This window comes from Stigmatopora argus, chromosome 1 (genome assembly GCF_051989625.1).
Source record: "Stigmatopora argus isolate UIUO_Sarg chromosome 1, RoL_Sarg_1.0, whole genome shotgun sequence".
Taxonomy (NCBI): domain Eukaryota; kingdom Metazoa; phylum Chordata; class Actinopteri; order Syngnathiformes; family Syngnathidae; genus Stigmatopora; species Stigmatopora argus.
This window is the reverse complement of record NC_135387.1, coordinates 13,743,885-13,767,832: the sequence shown is the minus strand read 5'-3', so window position 1 is coordinate 13,767,832 and position 23,948 is coordinate 13,743,885. Positions and strand designations below refer to the sequence as shown.

Sequence of the window (23,948 nt, the reverse complement as noted above, 5' to 3'; positions counted from 1 at the left end):
ACCCAAGTTAACATTTTTTGTAACGTTTTTAGAACATTTGAATAAAATGGAAAAAGCCCCTTTTATCACGTAAGAAAAGAATTACAGGCTGTCCACAAATGAGTAAAGTGGGTTAAATTGGGTTAAACAAGGACTGTAGCGGTGTTGACCCTCGCTTGCCATTTGCTAAATGCTACGGTCTTTATGCATTACACAATACTCCTTTCATGGTAATTACAAATAAACCCTCCTTTTGAGCAATGTCAAGTCAATGTCAAATCAGCCCATGTCATTTCCTGTCCCATTCATAATTACTTTTCTCAGTATTTGAAAATCTACAGGATTCAAATGTGAATTTTATTGATTCCAAAGCAATGTTTATTTGTATTTTCTAATAGACACATTTTATGAAATTGGGAAAACTAATTTAAGAGGGAGCCCTTTATGAAACGTTTCTGAATTGTTACAAGAAATTTAAAAATTTGGAACGATATTTTTTTAAGCATTAAAAATACACACTATTAAGTTTAGGCACTTCAATAAACAATATGACACACAGATGTTCTTTAGAGAACACCCAAACTACTCGTCTTGTCATTTTTGAACGTTGTGTCTGATTGGCTAATATGAATGAATGTTGGTGACATAGCTACTCCCAGTGATCTAGCTACAATGGGTATTTACTATCAAAACGTACCTTCATAATATATGAATAAAATAGCTACCAATTTTCTACACATTCTGCCATTTACTGAAAGGAGTAAAGCATCCCTTTGTAAAAGTCTGTAGATGTCCGAAATGTTCATCTTTGGCCGGTCTTAGAAGCCTCTTGTGTAAATAAAAACATTTCGCCTGGCCGCAAATGACCACATATACACTTGAGAAAATAGGAGATAAACGAAAGTAGGGTTGTTCATTCATTCATCTTGTGTACCTCGCATTCTCATAACGGTTGCCTGAGCCTATCCCAGCTCACTAAGGGCGAAAGGCAGATTACAACCTAGACTGGTCGCCAGTCAGCCGTAGGCCATACAGAAAGACAAACAACCATTCACACTCACAATCAGACCACCACCAGCGGGAATCGAGCCTACATTGGAGTCAGGTGAGTCAACCACTAGACCAGGGGTAGGGAACCTATCGCTCGGGAGCCACATGTGGCTCTTTTGATGGTTGCATATGGCTCTGAGCTAAAATATGGAAACCGGTGGTGAGAGAGCCGAGTCCCGAATGCACCAATAGGAACGTCACATTGGCACTGTGGCATTGACTTTTTTTTTCATTAGAGTCTTCTGCATCTATTCTCTCATTGATACTCATTGATATTCATTGATTAGCAACAGTGTAACAATGTTGTCAAAAGAATTCAAAGACTTTTTGTACTTTAAAAGTGGTAAAATGACTAAAAAATTGGCACATTTTCATGTATTTTAACTTTTAAATTGTGAGTATGGCTCTCAGGGAATAACATTTGAAAATAGTAATTGTTTATGGCTCTCTCTTTCAAAAAGGTTCCCGACCCCTGCACTAGACCATCAGGTAGCAGAAGTAGGGTCGCGCACCTAGTAAATACACATTATGGAATTCCTGTACACCTAGTCTAAATTGGACCCATATCGAAGCCATTGGGAGTCACTGAAAAATACCGAGAAAGAACCTCAAGCAGAAAGAGAGAGAAGGTGTTTTAATATATGTTGAAGTTGGTTCGCACACAGACACATGGGAATGCATGTCATCATCATTGGGAGTGAATTCATTAATAGGTTTTTGACTGTTGGACTGGGCAAGTTTACTTCAGGGAGCGAAATGTTGGTTAATAAAGCCACTCTTTGGGAAGGGCAGGACCCAAAAGCAATAGCAATCCCACCCCTGTCAAGAAGATTAAACGAACACATGACTTTGTATTCACTGGCTGAGCATGCAACTCGCACTCAGGGCTTGATAAGGTCAAGTTCTTGCAGTCGTGTTCTAATCGAGCTGATAGGCCGTGCGCATCTGGATTAGCATTCATTGAGAAGGGTTGACAGCAACTCCGTGATCGCAAACAGAAATGCTCACTTCAAGACTAGAACATAAATGCGAAGGGCAAGGGGTATTCTTCAGCTGTGCCTACTGACTTGTTGATGACATATTCCACTCATATTTCTTCTCGTATCACCTGGGAAGGTCACTAGATGATTATCGGTGATTCCCTGGTGGTGACGAAAAGCGTGTCCATTCTCAGACACGATATTGGATTTTTAAATCTGGAGGGGAAATTTTCTCAGTTATAGGAAGAATGATGCCATTCTGGTCTGAAACACAGTATTATGTTTTCATTCCGTCGTACGGCACATGGACAGACAGACAACCACACGTAATCACACCATCAATGAATTTGTATACAATTTAATGTTGGGAGACTAAGAATTTACTGCATGATTTCAAACCTAAAGTCTACATTGCTTTTAGTACTAGCAGTTTAATTTGGAATTCACAATAGAGCTGCTATGATCAACTATGCATTGAGAAAGGCTATAAACCATTTTGGACATGGAACATTTTGTCAAAATGAAGAAAAAGAAACCTGAAAGCACAGGCAGATTGGAATGGGGGATCTTGAAGAAAAAGGTACATGTCGTGACAGCTCATGTCATCTATTTGAGGCCATGAACTCTGTGACTCCAAGGTGTCCGTACGTTGCAAAGAGTAATGAAATACTTACATTATGCATACATAATGTCCGTTTAAATTTGAGCTGTCTCAAAACAATTTATATGACTCCAAATGGATTTTTATTAATGTGTTAGGATACTGTACATTCATCCGAATTGTGTCCTCTGACAACTTTGGGCTGGAGTGGTCTGTAGTTGGTACATTTCAACTGGTATAAACTGGCTTTTAGAACAGTAGCTGTAGGAGCGGCAGGCATATTGATTGGAGATAATTTAATGAGAGAGATTGCAGAGGAACAAGAGTCAGCCATCTGGCATAAAACCGATATAATGAAGACTAGTGTCAATGGGAATGGATGATTCTAAGCAATGTTGGATTCAGCTTGCTGCTAAGGGTTAACAATTAGTTGCAAGACTTTATTGGAGCCAGGTGCCACTACAAGACATTGTGGAATCAATGATGACAATTCAAGAAACAGATGAATGGCCTTTTTCTATACATAGTTTGCAAGAAGACTAACCTTTGGCTTGGCTCCTCTAGTTGGACAACAAATATTGAATATAGTATACCATATTTTGAACTTAATGCATGTAACAATGCCCTACGATTGGCTGGCAACCAATTCAGGGTCTCCCCTGCCTGGTGCCCAAAATCAGCTGAGATAGGCTCCAACATTTTGGAAGATTAATGAATGAAGGTATGAAACACATTGATACAATTCAAGGCAATAATAGACTAGAGAAGTTGAGAGATGTTTAAAAGATATGACTATTGGGAACTTTCCACAGGTGAACAAGTTAACTAGAAGCAAGTGAGTGTCATGATTGGGCATACAAAGACCATACCCGAAAAATTCACATGTTCACACAGGCATAAATAAGCCCATTGTAAATAATTGTCTTTCTAAAAAAAGGTCCAACTGTTTAAAATCTCATTTAATGAATTCAGAGAAATCTTTGCAAGAGGCACAGTTTCCTCCAATTTTATCTGTGATGTATTTATTCTAGTGGTTCACATTGGTTGCATGGGTAACTAGCTGTGAAGGCACCATTGATGAAAAAGCTTACATTCAAGTTTTGGTGCATCATTGTTGCCACCGAAGCATCATCCCGATCCCTATGCTGTAAAATGGCCAGGGTTGTTCCAAAGCCAACTGATATTATTGAAATTACTACCAGTTTCATCCCAAAGAATACATCAAGTGAGCTTATTAGTGGGAAAAAAAGACCATTTGGATACTCGGGCCATCTCAACATTTGTGAAACGTGAAAATGGGACTTCTTGAAAGGAAATGAGAAGAAAGAACGGTGATCCACTAAGGGGCCAGCCTAAGTGCCGAACTGTGCTGCTGGCACGTTTGTTTTATGGAATGTGTAACAGCTTGTCTTCTGAAAAAGTCTCTTTTATTAAAATTCTTGACACTCCTTTTCTGGACATAATGGTGAGAGCAATTAAAAGCCACATGTCGTCATTTTAAAGCAAAAATCCCAGCAGCAACTAACTAGCACCCTTGCACACTGCCTGCAAGTGCAATGCTATAACAAAAAAACTGATTGTTAGTAATTACATTTGTCTCTTGATTCGAAGGAATTCCTTACAATACATTCCTATTCTGTACCACTTATCCTCACATGGTTTGCACGGGGTGCTGGAGGCTCTCCCAGCTGACTGCATGTTTTTGGGATGTGGGAGGAAACCAAAGAAAACCCACACAAGCCCAGGGAGAATAGGCAAACTCTACACATGAAGGCTCGATCCTGTGATCCAACCCTCGATCTCAGAATGTGAAGCCAATGCACTAACCACTCACTCATCTGGATACGAATATACAGGATGTATTTGGGGTGGCCCGGTGGATTCAGTGGTTAACACGTCGGCCTCACAGTTCTGGGGCCCTGGGTTCAAATCCAGGTTGGTTCACCTGTGTGGAGTTTGCATGTTCTCCCCGGGCCAACGTGGGTTTTCTCCGGGTACTCCGGTTTCCTCCCACATTCCAAAAACATTCATGGTAGGCTGATTGGACACTCTAAATTGCCCCTAGGTATGAGTGGGAGTGTGAATAGTTGTCCGTCTCCTCGTGCCCTGCGATCAGCAGCGGTTCAGAAAATGAATGAATGACTGAATGTATATGTATTTGGAGAAATAAATGCTGTAAATACTGAATCTTGGAGGCTCAATGGCATTAAAATGTGGATGTAAGGAGATAGCATAAAACAAAAGAGAGAGGAAGAAAGAAGACAGCTTGTGTCTTTGGAGAATAAAGGTGTGACTCGCCTCACACTCCACTGATTACACGTGGAGACCACTCAGTGGACTTGGGCAGCAACTTCCTGCTGCCTCTGTGTTGAGTGTGCCTCATGCGCTCTCCTCTCCATTATGGAATGCGGACGTGACATACACTCGCACAGAATAACAAGCACTCCTATCCTTGATTCTTTCATTCTTTTTCATCAGATATGACACTTCTGAGTCATGATTCAGTCATTCAATGAGTTATGAGGTAAAAACCCGGGAAGTTTTAAATAAATGTATACCAGGAGAGAGAAAAAACTCCAAATAAAACAATTACCTTGTCACATTTCCTGACAAACATTTGCAACTAATGAGAAATAATGTCAAATACATGAGAAATTTTCCCAGCTGAAAGAAAGTAACATTTCATGAGAACTAAAACTGATCAAGTTGTAAAACTTTACCAGAGAAAAACAACATTTTGTCAACTTTTGAAAAGTAAAAATAGAACAACCAATCGATGGCCAGCTAATCGGGACGGTCAACCATTCACGCTCACACTCATACCTAGGGGCAATTTAGAGTGTTCAACCAGCCTACCCTGCATGTTTTTAGGATGTGGGAGGAGACTGGACTACCCGTAGAAAACCCACGCAAGCTCAGCAAGGACATGCATTCATTTAAGTTTGAGTTTTTAAGACTTACAAAGTAAAAAATCAAGGTGGCTATGGTAGCCTGAACATAAGCAATCACAAACTATAAATGACTGCATAAAAGGAAGATTCAGCTGTGAATAGCCAATCTGCATTGGACAAGGTGCTGGCTGATGAAGGCACTTGGGAGATGAAAGCTTCAAGAGCACACACACACTTGCAAAGCCACTGATGATACTGCAACTGCATGTGAGTTTTTTTTAAATGAAGCCAGTAGGAATGAAAGGAAAATACACAAAGCAGACATTTCAATAGAATAAAAATGTGTTATTGAAATTTCTGGATTTTGTCTAAACCACTGTATACTATATATACCTAGGCAAATACTCCACTCTACGATAGACATCATGTTGCATATTTCAATGGACCTAAGTGCAAGGAAGCAGGCTAACGTAGGGATGGGGGTCACTAAAGTGTTCTTGATTAAACAAACGAACTTTCTTTTCAAAAATGGGGAAAAATTGCTTAAAACAAAAGCAAAACCCAACTTGCGGATGAAAACACAAAGAGATACTTAGGAGTCCCCCATGGGGACAAAAACAAAAATCCAAGATTGGAGCCAACATAACATAACAGACGATCTGACAAGGGGCAGACAATGACAAAGGGTTGAGGTAGACAGGGGTTTTCATGAGAATGATCAACTGGTGGCTGCAATGAAAGGCATGAATTGGCTGAGGACACAAGAGGACAGATGACAAGAGGTGAGAGCAATGGAGGATCACCAGTTACACAGAGGGAAAAAGCCAAGAAGAATCTAAAACCCCCAAAACAACTTCAATTTAAGAGTATTGCTTTGTGCGGTAACTTCTTAAGCCAAAACTTGGAAAACGCATTATTTGAAACCAACATTAAAGCAATAATAATAAAAAGCGACAACACTGAGGAATCATTTAAATGAAGATTACTTTTCTAATGCTCAAAAGTTTATACGTACATTATGGAATAAAACTGTTTTTTCCAGGTTCAATGGGAAGACGAAATATTTATCAATACAGGGGAAATATCAGCAGTCAGGTAGTTTTGATACTCACTCGCTGTACTGCTGCTGTGAGTTTCACTTGCTGCTACTTTCTGCTAATGTCATAAAGAATCCAGTCATTATTGTATTGACTATTGGTCTTTGAAAAATGATAATTGAATGCTTTAATTGTCATTATACAAGTATGTAATGAGATTTAAATCTTGACCACCAAGTGCACAAATAACAACAACACACAAACACACAAATAAATAATAAATAAATAAGTAATACATAATTAAAAAAAATAACTAAATAAATGATAATTAAATAAATAAGTAAATAAGTTGATAAGTTCACCAATGGGTATTTCAAAATACACTCCCCAAAGAAACAGACATCTGACTCATAACCGGGTTCTTGCAAGAGAGAATCGATCCACACGCGTCCTCGGTCAAGATCATTCTGTCCACTCGATGTTTCTCTTGCTAATTTATTTCATAAGATTTAACAACATGTATCGCAGAAGTCTAAACAATTTAGAGTCTCATAACAATTTACAGTCCTCTGAATCTTCCCAAGAGCGCTTTATGTGAACCATCTTCAGAAGTCGATGCTTCTCAAAACAATTTACAGTTCTCTTGATGTGAACCATAGTCTCGAGAAGTCCAGGTGCAAAAGGGCAGTGACCTTCAAGTTGTTTTGGTTAACTTTGGAGCGAGCATTAATCTTGCAAGAGATGTATTAAAATGCATTTTATTAATGTCAATAACTAAGCAAAGCATTCTTCATTGAAAGCACATTTATAATAATGATTAATATTCAAGCACATTTATAATAATGATTAATATTCAAGCACATTTATAATAATGATTAATATTCCTAATAAAGCAAAGTGTTCTTCATTGCAAACATTTTTATAATAATGATTAATATTCCTAATAAAGCAAAACATTCTTCATTGCAAGCACATTTATAATAATGATAACCCTAACATAAGTAGTCTTCTAACGTTGCCTAATCCGCCATAGAGCTGAGTGACAAATTTCGGATACTTTTCCGATTCTATCGATTGAAAGAACGTCAGAGCATGACATCATAGTTTTGAGAAGACAGAGCAAAATATGTGAAAAGCTTCCTTTAAAAAAGCTATAGCATGAAGGCTATTTTTGTTTTAATATTCCCAAACCATTTTCTTGCACACTCGACTATAAACAAGTCGTGACTTTGAAAGCAAGCTGCGGTTCCCATGGTGATAACGGTTGAGATGCAACGTTCGAAAGAATCCTCTTTGGTTTGCTGAGTCACTTCGCCTGTCACCGGGGTCCGCTGTGCCTGCACTCCATCACTGATGGCAGGATCGCCAGGCCAGCGGGTCAGTGACAACTGACCGGTGGAGGCAGGCGTGGTGACTTCACGGAACTCCAAAGCACTTTGCCCACATGGTGTTGCCAGTGATGGACTATGGTCCCTCCATTTCATTGATTCTATGAAAGCACTTGCGAAATAAAGCCAAGCCATCATCTCGAGCTCTCCATTCTCCACTTCAAAAGTCCATTAGCGTTTTGACTCACTCTCGCTGGGCGTGCGCACCCGCGTCTTAGTCTTTGGCAGGACTTGTGAACCTAATCACAAAGCTATTATCTCGGTAAGTAAAGTGACATCCACTGGAGAAAACCATCCGTGTGTCATTGGGGCCGAAAGAAAAAAAAACATTTCAAGAATACTAAAAAGTCCTTCTGTTTGGTGGAAGCACAATTTATCTTTAGTGTCACATGTGAACTTTGGCCACTTCAGAATAATTGCATCATGAGTATAATTGCTATAGCATTGGTGTGGCTGGTTAAAGTGGTAGTGAAAATGGGTATATAATTGACTTTTTATTTAAAATAGGGGTACATAATCAATTCAGGGTGTCCCCAGCCTGGGGCCCATAGTTATGTGGGATAGAATCCAGCACTCCCGCGACCCTGGTGAGGATAAGCGGTATGGAAAATGAAATAAAATAGGCGCCAATACTTTTTTAGATAGTTTTGAATTGTTTTCCCCCCTGTTGAATAAAATCACCATTTAAAAATGGAATGCGATAAGGATGGAGCCAGCATGTCTTGTACACCCATTTATTCTGAAAAATGGAGCAAATTATATTTTAAGTATCACTGAAAAATGTTTGCAGAGAATGATAAGGCATCTGGGAGAATGATGGGGCGTCTCGGGGAGTCTTTGGGAGCCTGGATGAAATTATATGAAAAATAACAATTCAAAACTCTTGGAAGTCAAGCTCTAGAATGGTTGTCATTGTCATTCATTAGCTTGATCATCATGCTGTGTTTGTCTGTTATTGAGTTCCAAGAAAAACGAGCTCATGGCCTACTCAGTAATGACAAAAGAAAAGCCAAAGCCTAAAAATATCTTCCAGTCAATGCAATTTTCCTCCGTTACGGCTTCTTGTGTGGAGGCAGACAAAACATTTTTAGTTCCACTGAAAACAAATTGCTTCAATCTGAGGATGTAGGCTTGTATTTTTCATCCATCTCACTTTGACGCATGTTCAATTCTCTTTTATGGAGGTAAACAAGAGTTTAGTACCCCAAATTCCAATAATCACCCAGCTGTGACCTTTAAAGACTCCCCAAACATCAAAGACATTTTGCATCTTCATCCATGCTTGAAGACAATTCAATTGTTGGGACTGATGAGGCAGTCCGTGCTGCACTTTACTGGAAACGACTGCTTCGTCATCCCGTCCCGGGAGAGTCGAGATTTATCGGATGGAACCGTGATACAATAGGACGGAATGTCGACGGATGCGGAAAAGCCAACGCAACCTTGTTAGCAAAGACAAAGATGATGAAAAAAGGTAGGCGGAAGAAGTGAACTCAACTCATTGGGCCCAACGTTGTTAGCACTGATACAGGTGTAGCGCCTGAACAATGTGTTGTATTATCAGAGTGGGCTCGAGACATCTCCCTGGTGACCTCCGTTGGGAGAACTTAATTGGGAGTACTACCACCTGCTGCTGTACGAACATAAAGCCAGTGGTATGGAGACATTTGCATTTTATTCCATTCATTTCACATTCCAGCTGGTCTTTGCAAGCAGGATACAGTAAAGTTGTACTGTCAGCTGTCTCATTTTTTTTAATTGAGAAAGTTCATACTCGCTATTTTGCAAAATATTCATCTACATTTTTCATTGTATAGTTAATTAGTATAACATTTCAGAGATATTCACAATAGATATTCACACAAAAGATTCACAAAAGATATTCACAAATGGCTGAATGTTAAGACCAACCATATGTATACATGTACATCTATGTGTATGTATATTTATATATGTATGTAAAATATATATATGTATGTAAAAAAAAAATATATATATATATATATATATATATATATATATATATATATATTTCAGCAACACGTGGATTTCTTTATTTATATATTTATTTGTTTGTTTATTTATATATTTATTTATTAACTCATTTATTACCTATCTATTTATGTCTAAAATGTATTTTCCTGTATCTGCATTCTCACCCTCTTGCTACTGTGACAATGAAATTTCCCGAATACAGGATGAATAAAGTTATCCGATAAAAAGATGTGAAATTTACAATTTTTACAGGGTCCAAGCTTTTCAGTTTCCAAACTTGTCCGAGAATCGTTTGAGTACGTCACCTTGAATTTGTGTCTATTTACAACACCAGTGGAGAATTGACAAGAATTTGTATATCTTGTATATATATTTTACCCGTGAGTGTAAAATCACTTTCACAATAGCCCGTCTTCTGTCAATAATGTCAGCCTGATGTTTGATTCAACCTAAATGAGGGTGGTTCAAAATGAGGAAAAAAAATCAAGCAGATAATGAATTCCAGTTACTAATGAGAATGTTTTTGTTGTTGATTTTTACTCTAGTATGACAGGAGGTTTTATCTCTGTTGATATTAAAAAAGAGCAGTTTCAGCATTTGTCCACCCTTTTTTCTGATTTGCTCTTCTCTACAATATTCCAAGCATAAAATGCAATTGGATCCCTCAAAAAAAGGTTGGGTTTCTAATGAGCTAGTGGATAACTAAGACAAAAGACTTAAGTGTTTTCAACTACTTGTTACAGGTAAAAGTGCAATTCACGTTTTTTCATTCCAGAACTAAAAGATCTATCCAAATTGGATAGATCCAAATAGTGAATGAGGAAAAATCAACTCATAAACTACAGCTAGGCTCTAAACGAAGCTATTAAGCAGACAGCGAATGGCTGGTACCTGTACATCAATGCGGAGTGCCAACGGTCTACTGACGACAACGGATGCTGGTGCGACGGAATGACGATAAGTGAGCCAGAGTGTGTGGTGGGAGCTCTTTAATCAGCTTGAAGGCTGAAGAAACACAGAGGCACCTTGCAGATTAATGATGTCTAATGAGAGTTTCTCTACCACGGATACATACTGCAGCATAGACCACAGTTGAAAGTGTAAACTGTCTATCTTATTTAAATAGTAACTGTATTGGATTAGGCCAGGTGACCACGGTGGAGTTTGTATGTTCTCTCTGGACCTGCGTGGGTTTTCTCCAGGTGCTCCAGTTTCCTACCACACCCACAAAACATGCATAGTAGACTGAATTGTCCCTAGGTATGAGTGTGTGCGTAAATAGTTGTCTGTCTCTCTGTGCCATGTGATTTGCTGGCCAATTCAGGCTGTCCCACATCTACCACCCAAAGTTGGCTGGGATAGGATCCAGCACCCCTTGTGACCCTTTGGAGATAAGTGGTCCAGAGAATAAATGAATGAATAAATATATTCATTCAATTATTTTAGTCTTTAGTCTTCTTTTTTTGTCGGACAAGACTACAAGTTAAGTTTCAGCCAGACATGACTTGACAAAACGATGAATATGGAGGAGGAATAGCACTCCAGACAACCATCTCATAATTTTCATCTTATTTTTCAGAAATCAACATAGATGAATTTATGGAGTTAGACCAAAGTGTATAGCAAGAGAAGAATTCATGCGTAGGTCATTTACTTTTTATTGTACTATACTAACTTTAGCTGTACAGTCAACAGACTGTGGAATGAAACGAAGTTGACAGCAATTCGGGCTAGACTGGTCCAAAAAAAGGCATATGTCGACAAACAAAGTTGCATAAATAGAAAAAGTTAGACCATTTTAAAAATCAAATTGGGCTAAATTTCTTAATAGTTAAAAGCTGCTCCCCAGGTGATTGTATGAAAACATGACAATTGCACAAAACATAACTACTGCATGGAGTTTAACACAATCTGTCTAGCAAGGAATTCGAAGTGACCTGCTGGTCGGGCTGCATTCTTTTTCTGTCTACATTTGTGAGACCCAACACTTGATGACGTCAAGTGTCTCGCAAGAGGACTCCGTTAGTGTGACGTCGACACGGCATACAGTATAAAACAGGAGACGCAATGTCGTGTGCGCACACAAAGTTGACCTTACGAGTCAGTGAGCGGCATTGCTGCAGACTGTGAGCCAGCATCCTCATCACCTTCAAGACGGGTCAGGTGAGCGGACGACGTTTTGCACAAAACATGTCTTCAAATACAAATTCAGGTTGATTTAGAAGGATTTGCCTCTGATACCAACAAGTGAGACGGCATGAAGTCGACTTGCCTGCTCTTCCTGGCTTGTGTCCTGCTCTGCAACTTGGTGATGATGTGCAGGACGCAAAGTATCTCATCTGAGGAAGAAGCGGGACCAAGCACCGTTGATGACCTACTCTTGCAAAGAGCCCAGAAGCTATTGCTGCTGCGCTCCATCCTGACAAGCATGCCAGACCAAGACGGTGAGAGAAACACACATCATAACAGAATTCTAAGTATATAGTCTTTCAACGTGGAAATTGTTAAACTAAGAAGGCATTTTCCCCACAAATATATACATAATATTCATCTAAAGCTAATACATGTTACTGAAATAAAAAGCTAACCTATCACACTTATGCATTAGCAGGCAAGCGAGTAATAAATTATTGGTATTGAAAATGTTGCACTCAGTAGGTAAATTGAGTTGAAGATCACACATTGCTCGATAGGGCATATTTTCAAACGGTATAAATGTATTTGTAAATGTAAAAAGAAAATCCTAGTTAAACGTCAAATTGCACTCGAAAATGATGATGAAGATGCGCGTAACCCCTCTTTGCACCCGCCAGGCGCTCAACCCTCTCCAGGCGGACGGTTGACCAAGCGACAGCATCCGGGCAGGAGGTCCAGCGAGGATGTGGAAGATGACGGTGATGAAGATGAAGATGAAGACTACCTGGTGGTTGAGAGGAGGCAGCACCCTGGAAAGCGCTCGACGGTGGGACGCGTTTGGGAGCCCCTGGTGATGGTTGAAGCTTCCAAGCGGCAGCACCCCGGTAAGCGCTATTCCGTGGTGACGCGCACCCGGCGGCAACACCCCGGCAAGCGGCGGCCGGACGACGACGATATGGAGGACGACGACGAGGACCTCCTGCTCCTGGATAAACGCCAGCACCCGGGCAAACGCTTTTGGGGGGCTCCACAATTAACCACCACGGGTCCGTGTGAAGGGGTCTCGGACCCAGTCATGTGTGTCAAGACCAATCTGCTGCTCGACTTTTTCGACGCCAAGCCTGCCGAGGAGAAGAGACAACACCCGGGCAGACGGTTTGCGTCTGATCTTCGCGGAGAATAGATCTTCTCCATCCATATTGTTAACGAAACTATGTGTGTACGTCATGATTACTAATCATTAAAATTAACTAACGAGTGTCCACCAAATGAGCTTATGTTGTGCCGCATGTGTATGACGGAAAAGGTGATTTTTCCCCCATTTGGGCATAAAAGAAGATGGAGTGCAAAATTGAATAGTTTATGCAAAGGTGCATGATAATCTTCCGATTTCGCCATCAGCCTTATATGAAGATGTTTATTGGGCCACGCATTGCGATTCAAGTTGGGCAATGGGAATTAAGTCCTTTGATTAATCTTTTTTTTTCATTTCTGTAAAATGTTATAATTAGAAAAAAAATCATCTAAAAATTCTAAAAGCTCCAAATTCTCTTTACACGACGTCAAGAGATACGGCGAATCCATTCGTGATTTAACACCGTAATTTTGGGGCGCTGACTCAAAATCCGCCCTTATTTCTTTCCTTCTCTAAATCAGGACAAATTTTGGGAGGATGAAATGCAAAATTATTGTAAATCAATGTTTTCAAAAAAGGGGGTATAGTTGCACAAGTGTGCTCAAGTAATGTAGGATTTTTTTTTAAATCAGTGTAATCATCTTTCTGTGGACAGATTGCATTTGAGCACATCTTTGACATTAGAAAAATATCACGATAAACACAAATATGGCAATAATGATGCTCTCGTCTCAATTTCTTACTTGAATAGTAGTTTGGTATTAAGTGGGGCTACCAACAAGTGGACAAGCAGATTCGGGGTATATTCTGCCATCTAGTGGGACTGGAACAAACTGTCATAAAGCGATTACCTCCGGGCTCGGACAGGTGTTCTACTGACAGCAGCCTAAATCGAGAGCAGCCATTATGTATCTCGCATTTTCATTAATATTCCATTTCAATGTTTTCGTGCATAGGGTAATTGCGTGTATTGTAATGCTGGTTGTAAACTTTCTAAATATTACTCACTGGCAGCAACGACGCCAATTGCTGGTTATCAATTGAACAATATCACCCATTCCAAAGAGACATAATAATGAATTTTAAAGCAGAAATCCCCCTTGAAACTATGCGAGAGGGGGCATTCGATGAAAACGTTCCTACGTGGCGGCCATGTTGGTGGGGGCAACGATTCCATCGGCATTGACTGTGTGTCACATGACCAGGCGGGCTGCTCCCGAAGGAAGCCAGCGGATGTTGTCGAGCTGGCTAACACTTATTTTGCCAAACTGTAAGTATGTAGCATCTGACAGTGAAGATTAGTGGGCGACTACAACGCGTTTGTGTTGGGACGTGACGACATTGTTGGATTTGTTTTGCTCCGCGGCTAGAAAAAGCTGGTTAGCATCAGCCAGCTAACATTGCTGCGCGGTGCCAGCATAGCAAGTCCAGCTCAACTCAGCCTGTTTAGCACCCTTGGCTTGCACTGTAATACACAACAGTTGGACTGAGTTTTCCTATAAAATGGCGAACGCGGCATGCACTACAGCAAAAAGCTCCTCAATGACCTCGTTGTTTGTTTGGTTGCACTGACAGGGCTGATGCATGACCATGAAGCGGGCAGCCGAGCAGGATCTTTTCCGTCATGGCCGCTAACTCCTATCCGAACTCTTTGGAGGGCGAGGTGAAGGAGGGCTTCCTTTGCCCGCTGTGTTTCAAGGACTTGCAGTCGTTCTACCAGCTCCAGGAGCACTACGAGGACGAGCATTCTGGCGACGAACGTCGCGTTCGAGGGCAACTCAAAAGTACGTTTTGCATGGCTTGGGTTCGCACCTTCGACCTCAGGCTCAATTCCGGTTGCACTTTCTTTTTTTAATCATCCACTGCCAGCCCAGGTTTATGTAATGCAATCACAGAGTAGATCTTGTGGTAGGTCTCAGCTCATCTCATTTTCTGAACCGCTTTATGCTCATTAGGGTTGCGGGGGTGCTGGAGCCAATCCCAGCTGTCTCCGGGCCAGAGGTGGGGGACACCCTGAATTGGTGGCCAGCCAATCGCAGGGCACAAGGAGACAAACAACCATCCATGCCCACACTCATACCTAGGGGCAATTTAGAGTGTCCAATCAGCCTACCATGCATGTTTTTTGGGAATGTGGGAGGAAACCGGAGTACCCGGAGGAAACCCACGCAGGGGAGAACATGCAAACTCCACACAGATGGACATGACCTGGATTTGAACCCAGGACCCCAGAGCTGTGAGGCCAACTCGCTAGCCACTCGCCCCACCGGGCCGCCCTTGTGGTAGGTAGTAAAAGAAAAAAACCCTGTCAAAACTGGGACGTTCGAATGTCCAGAGTATCGGAATCGGGTAAAGAAAAGAGATCCGGTTCATTTAAATGTATTTGTACACATTAAATATGACCTCACTACCTATCATTGTGAGAGACGTCCAATTCGTTTGTCCTCCTCTCCAATGTCATACTAGATGGGCTAGCCTTACATTCAACCATTTTGAAACATAGTCTTTGCAAGTTTGTTGTTAATACAAAGTTTGTGGACTTGTTAACAAGGCTTTTTCAACCCAATCCCATAACATTGATGATGGCAGGTATTTTATGTGTGACTCTTAGGCTGATGTCTTTTGAAAGACCCATTTTGTTGCTGGCATTTCTTAATTGCAGTCTAGTTTGCAGGTACTATTGAACTGGAAACAAAGCTTTTCATCATAAAAATATCAGAGAACATGGGTATAGATAGATATACTGCGTTTAGACCAAAGTTAAAACATCGCATGAAAACGGCTTGCTAACTCCTTGCCAAAAGCAGTTTTGTATTTACACAGACCTTATGTCGCTAACAATCAAAGCCCGCAAAGCCAAATAACTTGGTCACGTAACATAAAAATTAATAACATGACGAATTCAATCGTACAATATTGCTTAAATCTGCTAATATTATATAATCTATAAATGCTCTAATGTTCGGAACTGAATTCGTTTGTAATTCGAGGCCAGCCTGAACTTTAATAGTTGTCACTGAAGAGCTAACTAAGTATGACAACTAATATAATTACTGTATCTGACCAGTTTAGCTTAAAATCAGATGGCTAGGCTACATCTGAGCAGCGACACTATCAGCACTAGAAACCAGCACTTTGAGTTGTTATACCCGCATAGAACATATACTATAGAGATGAAAAACATGTGCTTGTGTGTAGATTTGGTCGAGAAGGCAAAAAAGGCCAAAGACAAGTTTTTGAAGAGGGATGGAGATGAGCGTGGGGATGCGGGCACTTACGAGTCCTTCTATTACGGTGGCGTGGACCCCTACATGTGGGAGCCTCAGGAGCTGGGTGAGAATTCAAAAAGAAACAAATCAAAGAGGAGCACGTCCAGCATGTGCTGGCTATAAAAAAAATGGAGATTTTTAATTTCTAACTATCCTCCTGTAGGAGCTACAAGAAGTCACTTGGACATGTTCAAGAAGCAGCGCGCCGCCAGGATCGACCACTATGTCATTGAGGTCAATAAGCTCATCATCAGACTGGAAAAGGTGTGTTTGACTCATGCTGTAATCGCAGTGCTGTTACTTGTGCTAAAAAGACAAATGTCCTTCCAGCTGACATCCTTCGACAGAACCAACTCAGACACTGCTAAAATCCGAGGTTTGTGCTGAGCGTGGAGTTCATCGTGCACGTTTGCATCGGTCGCTTGAAGTATCTTCCATCCTAGCCATCGAGAAGTCGATCGTGCCCTGGGTGAGAGATGCCGACGTCCCTTTCTGTCCCGACTGTGGAAGCAAGTTCAACCTTCGCAACAGACGGCACCACTGTCGTCTTTGTGGTTCTATCATGTGCAGGAAGTGCGTGGAGTTCGTTCCCCTGCCTCTCGCTCGTGCGTATCCGCTCCAAATTTTCGTTGACCTGTGCCACACTTATCAGGTATACGTTTCAATGCTTTGCTCCTAACCCTAATTCCAATCTTCTTCTTTTTTAAAAAAAAAATTCTATAAATCACAGAAAAGCTCATCAATAGCACACGTGAGGCCCTGAGTTTAGCCGGGAGCCATTTTCAGTCGCAGTCACCGAGCGGGATGGGCTCCAGGAGGGGTAGCGTGAGCAGCGTGAACAGCGTCACGTCTGTGATGGATGATAAGGACGATGAGAAGATTCGCTGCTGTCGACACTGCACGGACACACTGCGGAAGAAGCAGCACAAGTTGGAAGACAAAGACTATGTACCCGATATCGTCAAGCTTTACGAGGTTGGTCTAAGGCAGGGCATGGGAACCTTTTTGACAGAGAGAGCCATAACTAATTTATACTTTCAAATGTCAATAGTAATTTCACAACTTTTATAGTACAAAAAGTATCAGAATTATTTTGACAACATTGTTACGCTTTTGCTAATAAATGAGTATCAATGAGAGTATGCATGCAGAAGTCGAATGGAAAAAAACTATGATTAAAGAGGCTCTCCCAACTGTTTTGTGACCGCCTCAATAATACAAAAAAACTACAGTGCGTGTTGCAATGTTAATGTGACTCAATTGAGGCGGTTCTAATATTTCCATGGAAAGTGCCTATCTTACCATGTCATTTCTTTTTCTTCCTGCTTCATAAAATGCTTCAATTAGGCATTTGAAAAGGAGCTGGATGAGTAGAGTTGGCTAATCTTCTGTCATGTCTTCCTGCCAGAGGTTGAGGATGTGCATGGACAAGGTGGATGAAAAGGCCCCCGAATACATCCGAATGGCTGAGTCACTCAAGTGAGTTGCCGCGGTGAGAGTAGCCTAGCATCCACTTTTGAGTGATTGGTGACCGTGCACATTCACAGTGCCGGAGAGACCACCTACAATTTAGACACGGCGGGGGGACTTCGACTGGAAGTGCAGAAATATTATGAACTCATTGATGCTCTCAGGTTAGTGTCTGTTTTCTATTTTAAATTATTTTCGTTCATTTTCTTAAACGCTTATCTTCACAAGGGCCATGGGGGTGCTGGAGTCTATCCCAGCTAACCATGGGCACCAGGCAGGGGACACCCTAAAATCGGTGGCCAGCCAATTGAGCCGCCTTCTATTTTAAAATGTGGCTGAAATATAAAATGGCAGCATTGCTTCACCAAATATTTGATTTAATATTTTTTTCCTCACCTGTACATTTTAAGGAGATATTAAGAAATTAAATCAAGTTCATTCATAAAATCGATATATCACCCAGGCCTAGGTCAACGTATGACCTTTTTTTTTCAGCAAGAGGATTCTGACTTTGGGAGTGAAAGACTATCCGCAACCACATCCAAAGGTGCTGCAGCTTCAGAAGATGGTTCGTTACTCAGCCACGCTCTTCGTGCAGGTTGGTGCAAGCTAAAGTCAGCACTTGTCAAACATTTGAGCTCCAGGGGAGACGTCTTCCACTTTCTTGTCTAATCCTTACCATAATACCATGTGGTATAGTCACTTCTAACAGATAATCTTAATATAAACTTCGTCTTTTGTTCAAGTGTGAGAAACTTGTAAATGCCAGAATCACAATAATTTGCCATTTTCCATTTCACACTGGTCTCATCCAAATAAATATCACATTGTTGTGCGGCCTTTGCGACTGTACTGTAACTTATAACTATGCCTTTTCTTGCTACTATCACAATGAAATTTCACGAATGCGGGATGAATAAAGTTATCCAATCCAATACAATGCATATAATTCCAGCTATGTTAAAGTAGAAAAGTGACATGTGTGTTTGTGTGGTCATGGTCATAGGAGAAACTTCTAGGGCTAATGTCATTACCTACTAAGGATAAATATGAGGAGCTGAAAGAAAATAGAAAACGGCAACAAGAGATGAGACTCCAACAAGAGAGATTGGTGAGATACCACATTACTTTTTTTTTTTTTAATCATTTTTTTCCATTTTCATAGAATTATTTTGAGAACAATTTCTGATTTGTGCTTATTATTTTTGCCACTAACCTTTATATAAGTGTTCATTTATCACAGTCATCATTTTGACCACGTCTTTTTTTTATCATGTCATTTCGCTCCTTTTTTTGTGGTTGTTTTGTTTCGGCGCTTGACTTTGATCTTTTGATTTGCAGTTATTACAGTTTTTGATGTTTCAACAAATAGCTGCTCTGTACTTTCTTCCGCCTCCTGCATTGTCAAACGAGTACCACTAGAAAAAGATTTTTCTACCAAATGATAAGATTTCCACATAGTTTGCCTCTTAACAGTCACCCCCCCCCCCCAAACAAGTATCGTTTTATGTTGACTTCATTTTTTTTCCTCTCCAATGACAGGCCGCTCAGCAGTCTGTGACGAAAAATCGTTCAGCCGCCAGCACTAACGGCGAGCTGCAGGACGCCCCCCGAGCTGTCAACATGACCAAAGCCGGGGGGTGGTTGCCCTCGGCTGACTCTTCGGACCATGTGCGGGTGGCGCTCGATGACCCCCTCCTGCAGCAGATCGAAAACATCCGCTCGTTCCTGCGGCAGGCGCGCGAGGCCCAAAGGACGGACGAGGCGGCCATGCTGGAGGAGAACTTGCTTCAGCTGCAGGACGAATACGACCGCCGGCAGACCGACCTAGCCCTCACGCTCTCGCGGAAGCTAGCTGAAGAGGAGGATGAGCGGAGAGACGAGTTGCGTCGCCTGGAGGACTGGGAGAGAGAGGAGAACCAACACGGCGATCCCAGTATGAAGGTAGCTTTAGATCACGACGCAAGCTCCCTTGCCAAGGAGCTCCCACCCCCTCACGCTGACGGACGCGGCGACGCTACATCTGATGAGGCTTCGACACCCGCCGAGGATGATCCGTCCAATCCCTTTTGCGAGGACATCAAGAGGGAGCGCAGGCAAGCGGCCGGCGAAAAGAGAGAATATAACCCTTTTGACGAGGACGACGCAGCGACCGACCGCGTTCCCAACAACCCCTTCGAGGAGGAGCGTGACATTGCAGACGGCAGAAACCCTTTCACCGACGACAACGAGGAGCGTGACGACAGCGCGGGCAGCGGCAAAAACCCCTTTGCGGAGTGCTCGGAAGCCAGCGCCTCCACCAATCCCTTCGACTGTGACGATGATGACAACGTGGACTTGATCGAGGAAGAGCTTTTGGTGCAGCAGATCGACAACATCAGGGCGTACATTTTCGACGCCAAGCTCAGTGGTCGGACGGACGAAGTGGAGCTGCTCTCTGAGAACCTAAGAGAGTTACAGCAGGCCTTACGCGAGCACAAGAAAAATGAGCAAACGCTCAGACACTAGCCGACTGACTGGCTGTTCGTTCATCCACCATGCGTGCTTGAAGCATTTAGCCCTTGTCCTTGACATTTAGCTTTGACGTCAAGTGCCAGTACATGCTTTTCCCCCCTCTCTAAAAGACAATTCAGTGCTCTCTACTCAGACCCTCTCCCACAATAGTATATTCTTCACACCCATACTTCGACCACATACCAGTGAGGCAAAACTGCATGCACTGTACACAACAGAATAACGAGGCAAACAAATCATTCTACGTATGCACTGAATTGTTTTACTTTCTCGGTGTACTGGTACACAGATTTTAGGCGTGAGGTCGGAAAAAATCGTCAACAGCACTCATGATGAATCGAGCACTAGAAAAACTTGAATGTGCGGGTGTGCCTCCACTGAATTCTAATGTCGAATCGGCTGATTACTGTGTAATGGCTACCCCTTCCCATGTGGTGGGGACCTCCCAAAGGCCCAATAAGCTGATTGTGACATGTACCAATATGTCTAAGTCTGCTAATCTTGTCACGCTTGATGTATGACTATGTTCTGCTTTTGACATGTGACTAGGCAAGGACATGAAGGCCAGCAAGTGTCCACGCTCACGTCAATTTGTTACTAACCTTGCAAAGAACAACTACGTTCTAACACATTAATGTTTGGTATATTGCACAATATAACATGTTAATGTTTGAGCACAAGTTCAAGTTGGGAGACTACGCACATTTCAGTGTTAATTGGTCTGTGGGGACACATTTTTGACAGGAAACTTTTTAGAAAGGACTATAATATAATGTTAAAAAATATTCTGCATAAATCAGTGTTGCTGATATCACCAACAATGCATATATTTAATGCTCAAATCTAAAGATCAAATGATCACTTAATGCTCTTTTGCATGTTTTTGTACTTGGAAATTCCTTTTTGCTGTTAGGTTGAATACTAAAGTATTGTAAATTACACAAAGGTCCTGTCTGTAATGTACATCTTTATTGTTACGAGCGTAAAATGTTTTTCATCAGGTATTTATATATTTTTTAATTATTATTTTTTATCCTGACAATTTACAATGGAAACTCCTTATTTGGAAAATGCTTGAGTGCCAAATCCTGGTTTTCCACTTATAAGTAAAGTGAAAGACAAGTAGTCTAAATGGCTTTACTTCTTGAAAAATTACACGGGTCAAGTTCCAGCGCAACCAGGATGTGTCAGCTGCACGTTCGGTCCTGGCGCCCAGGCTCCAGATATCTTTTACATACAAAAAGTCTGCTCTTCTCCTGAGTCCTTCACTCTTTCTGTGCCAACATCTGAGCACGATATTTGCCCGTCATCTCTTTGGGCAGAGGCACGTTCCCCGGACAGGGCACCTGGCCGTCCACCTCGCAGATACACTCTCTTAAGCAGTACTTTTTGGGTCCAAAATTGGCAGGGTTCGAAGCCTGCATTTTGGCCCGCTCTTCCTCCTCCAACACCGCCCTGGGGAAGAAGAAAAGAGTATGCAGGTGAACACAAAGTTAATGGCAGTGCATGGATTACAACATTGTACATGAGTGGTTGATAATCTTCAACTAAGCATTTTTTAGTTCATTGTGATTGCTGCATGCAGAAATATATTTTTCTCCCATAAACCTTTTATTGCATTTCAGGTTGTGACACCTGTTCCAAACTGTCATGCTGAGTGTGAGTGCAATTATTTGTCCAGTAAGTCCACCAAAGAAATAAACACTAAAGCAGCAAAAGGCTATCATTGCTGTTGGAGATGTGCCAATCACATTTTTGCACCCGAGTCAACTGATTTTGAGCATCTGCAGATACCGAGTACTGATGTAATTCCAGAGAAATGTAAATATTGTTGAAGCACAACCAGTACTTACTGGGATTTTCCTAAAATGGTCTTTACGTGTCCTGAAATGGATTTGCGGTCTTTGCCTTCCACATCCACCAGAACCTGTTCACCGTCGTCTAGAGGAAAGATAGGTTAGAACTGATTAAAAATAAAGCAGTTTCCCAATCGCTGAAAGATTGTTTTTACTTTCTTGACTGAAAATATGGACGTCATGTCTCTTTGCCTTGTTTCACGCAGGAAATTATTAGATTAAAAAAAAAACACGCGACCCACCCAAGTAGAATCTCAAGAAGGGCGACGGCGTCATGTTTTTGAACATCATTATTTGGACCCACGGGTTTTTGTATTGAATTTGAGGAATATTGAAGAAGACAAATTTTCTGCAAAACAACAACAACAAAGCCAACGTGAGATGTGAGAAGGAAGGTCACGCTTGCAAAAAGTAGCAGCGTTCGTCTTGACCTCGCGCCGTCGCTGAGTGCTCCAAATGTGTTGTAATTAACCGTCATAATCTTCACACGCTTCTTCAAGATGATGTCGCCTTGCTGGAGATACTGCAACGTCCTCCTGATCGGGAATCTACCTTTCATAGGCATTTTAACACCTTACTTGGCAATAAATTACCATTTGAAGATTACAAGAATGGGGGAGTTGCACGAGTCCAGGCGGCGCGTTTGGATGACGTCAGTGGCACGATCTCGTCCATAAGCATGAGTTGGACCCATAGATCACCTGGTAGCCTGCTCACAGCCAGCAAGATGCAGCAGCCCTCCGTTCAAGCTACATGCCTTTATGGTGGCCATATTGGATGGGGCAATCATCTTTTATTGCTACCCTGACCGTCCCACGAGTTACAGGCGTCGTCAAATGGTCGGGATTATTTGGCTGCGCACCAACGGTTGTCTCAATTCAGGTAAGAAACTTTTTTCTTTTCCCAAAAAATAAATGCAGGACCAACTATCAGTAAATACTGCAGTGAAAGCCAGAAATAAAGTTTGTGTAATATGTACCTGTCTAAATATAAATTATCCTCCCACCTATGCTTTTGTGTAGTAAAATTAAGTAAAATTATGGTCATATCAACATTTTGTATTGTGTCATTACAGACTACTCATACGTTTGTGATAATATAATAAAGCATATATGTTTCTGGTCAGTCAACAGGGATCAGATGATCGCACCACTCCTGTAGCATATTAGAATAATTGACGTTGGAGGGGGCCGGCCCGGTGGTGCGAGTGGGCTCTGGGGTCCTGGGTTCAAATCCAGGTCGGTCCACCTGTGTGGAGTTTGCATGTTCTCCCCGGGTCCGCGTGGGTTTTGTCTGGGTAATCGGGTTTCCTCCCTCATTCCAAAAACATGCATGGTAGACTGATTATACACTCTAAATTGCCCCTAGGTATGGGTATGAGTGTGCATGGTTGTCCGTCTCCTTGTTCCCTTGCGATCGGCTGGCCACCGATTCAGGATGTACCCCGCCTTTGGCCCGGAGTCAGCTGGGATAGGCTCCAGCACCCCCTGCGACACTAATAAGGATAAAAGGGGTTCAGTAAATGAGATGAGAGATGAGACATTGGAGGGATCCCATCTAAAACTGGGCCAAGAGAAGCAAAAGAGCTGCTACACAGGCAGTTGCTTTATATACGCAAATACTCCTGCACTCAACTTATTTTTTTTA

General features: G+C 41.7%; 4 protein-coding genes across 4 annotated transcripts in view; 3 read left to right on the top strand and 1 right to left on the bottom strand.

The window, feature by feature from the left end:
* The first annotated feature begins 11,978 nt into the window (after positions 1-11,978).
* Positions 11,979-13,326, top strand: trh (thyrotropin-releasing hormone). The gene is made up of 3 exons (XM_077598290.1): positions 11,979-12,084; positions 12,170-12,365; positions 12,735-13,326. Exons 2-3 carry the CDS (start codon positions 12,179-12,181, stop codon positions 13,238-13,240), a joined length of 693 nt encoding a protein of 230 aa, XP_077454416.1. The 5' UTR covers positions 11,979-12,084; positions 12,170-12,178; the 3' UTR covers positions 13,241-13,326.
* Positions 13,327-14,306: 980 nt separating this feature from the next.
* On the top strand, positions 14,307-21,570 carry rbsn (rabenosyn, RAB effector). Its single transcript, XM_077598912.1, has 12 exons — positions 14,307-14,462; positions 14,768-14,976; positions 16,391-16,525; positions 16,625-16,725; positions 16,792-16,837; positions 16,905-17,066; positions 17,192-17,436; positions 17,870-17,940; positions 18,009-18,095; positions 18,427-18,529; positions 18,938-19,042; positions 19,474-21,570. Exons 2-12 carry the CDS (start codon positions 14,817-14,819, stop codon positions 20,437-20,439), a joined length of 2,181 nt encoding a protein of 726 aa, XP_077455038.1. The 5' UTR covers positions 14,307-14,462; positions 14,768-14,816; the 3' UTR covers positions 20,440-21,570.
* Positions 21,400-23,006, bottom strand: mrps25 (mitochondrial ribosomal protein S25). Its single transcript, XM_077598937.1, has 4 exons — positions 22,733-23,006; positions 22,544-22,650; positions 22,299-22,386; positions 21,400-21,900 (listed from the first exon to the last, which is right to left on the bottom strand). The coding sequence occupies exons 1-4, from the start codon at positions 22,864-22,866 to the stop codon at positions 21,711-21,713; spliced, it is 519 nt and encodes a 172-aa protein (XP_077455063.1). The 5' UTR covers positions 22,867-23,006; the 3' UTR covers positions 21,400-21,710.
* gdap1l1 (ganglioside induced differentiation associated protein 1-like 1) overlaps positions 23,002-23,948 on the top strand; it is a 35,189-nt gene continuing 34,242 nt past the window's right edge. Inside the window, exon 1 of the mRNA XM_077598925.1 lies at positions 23,002-23,183. Within this exon, the coding sequence (XP_077455051.1) occupies positions 23,055-23,183 (129 nt within the window). The 5' untranslated portion in view covers positions 23,002-23,054. The remainder of the gene's footprint in view (positions 23,184-23,948) is intronic.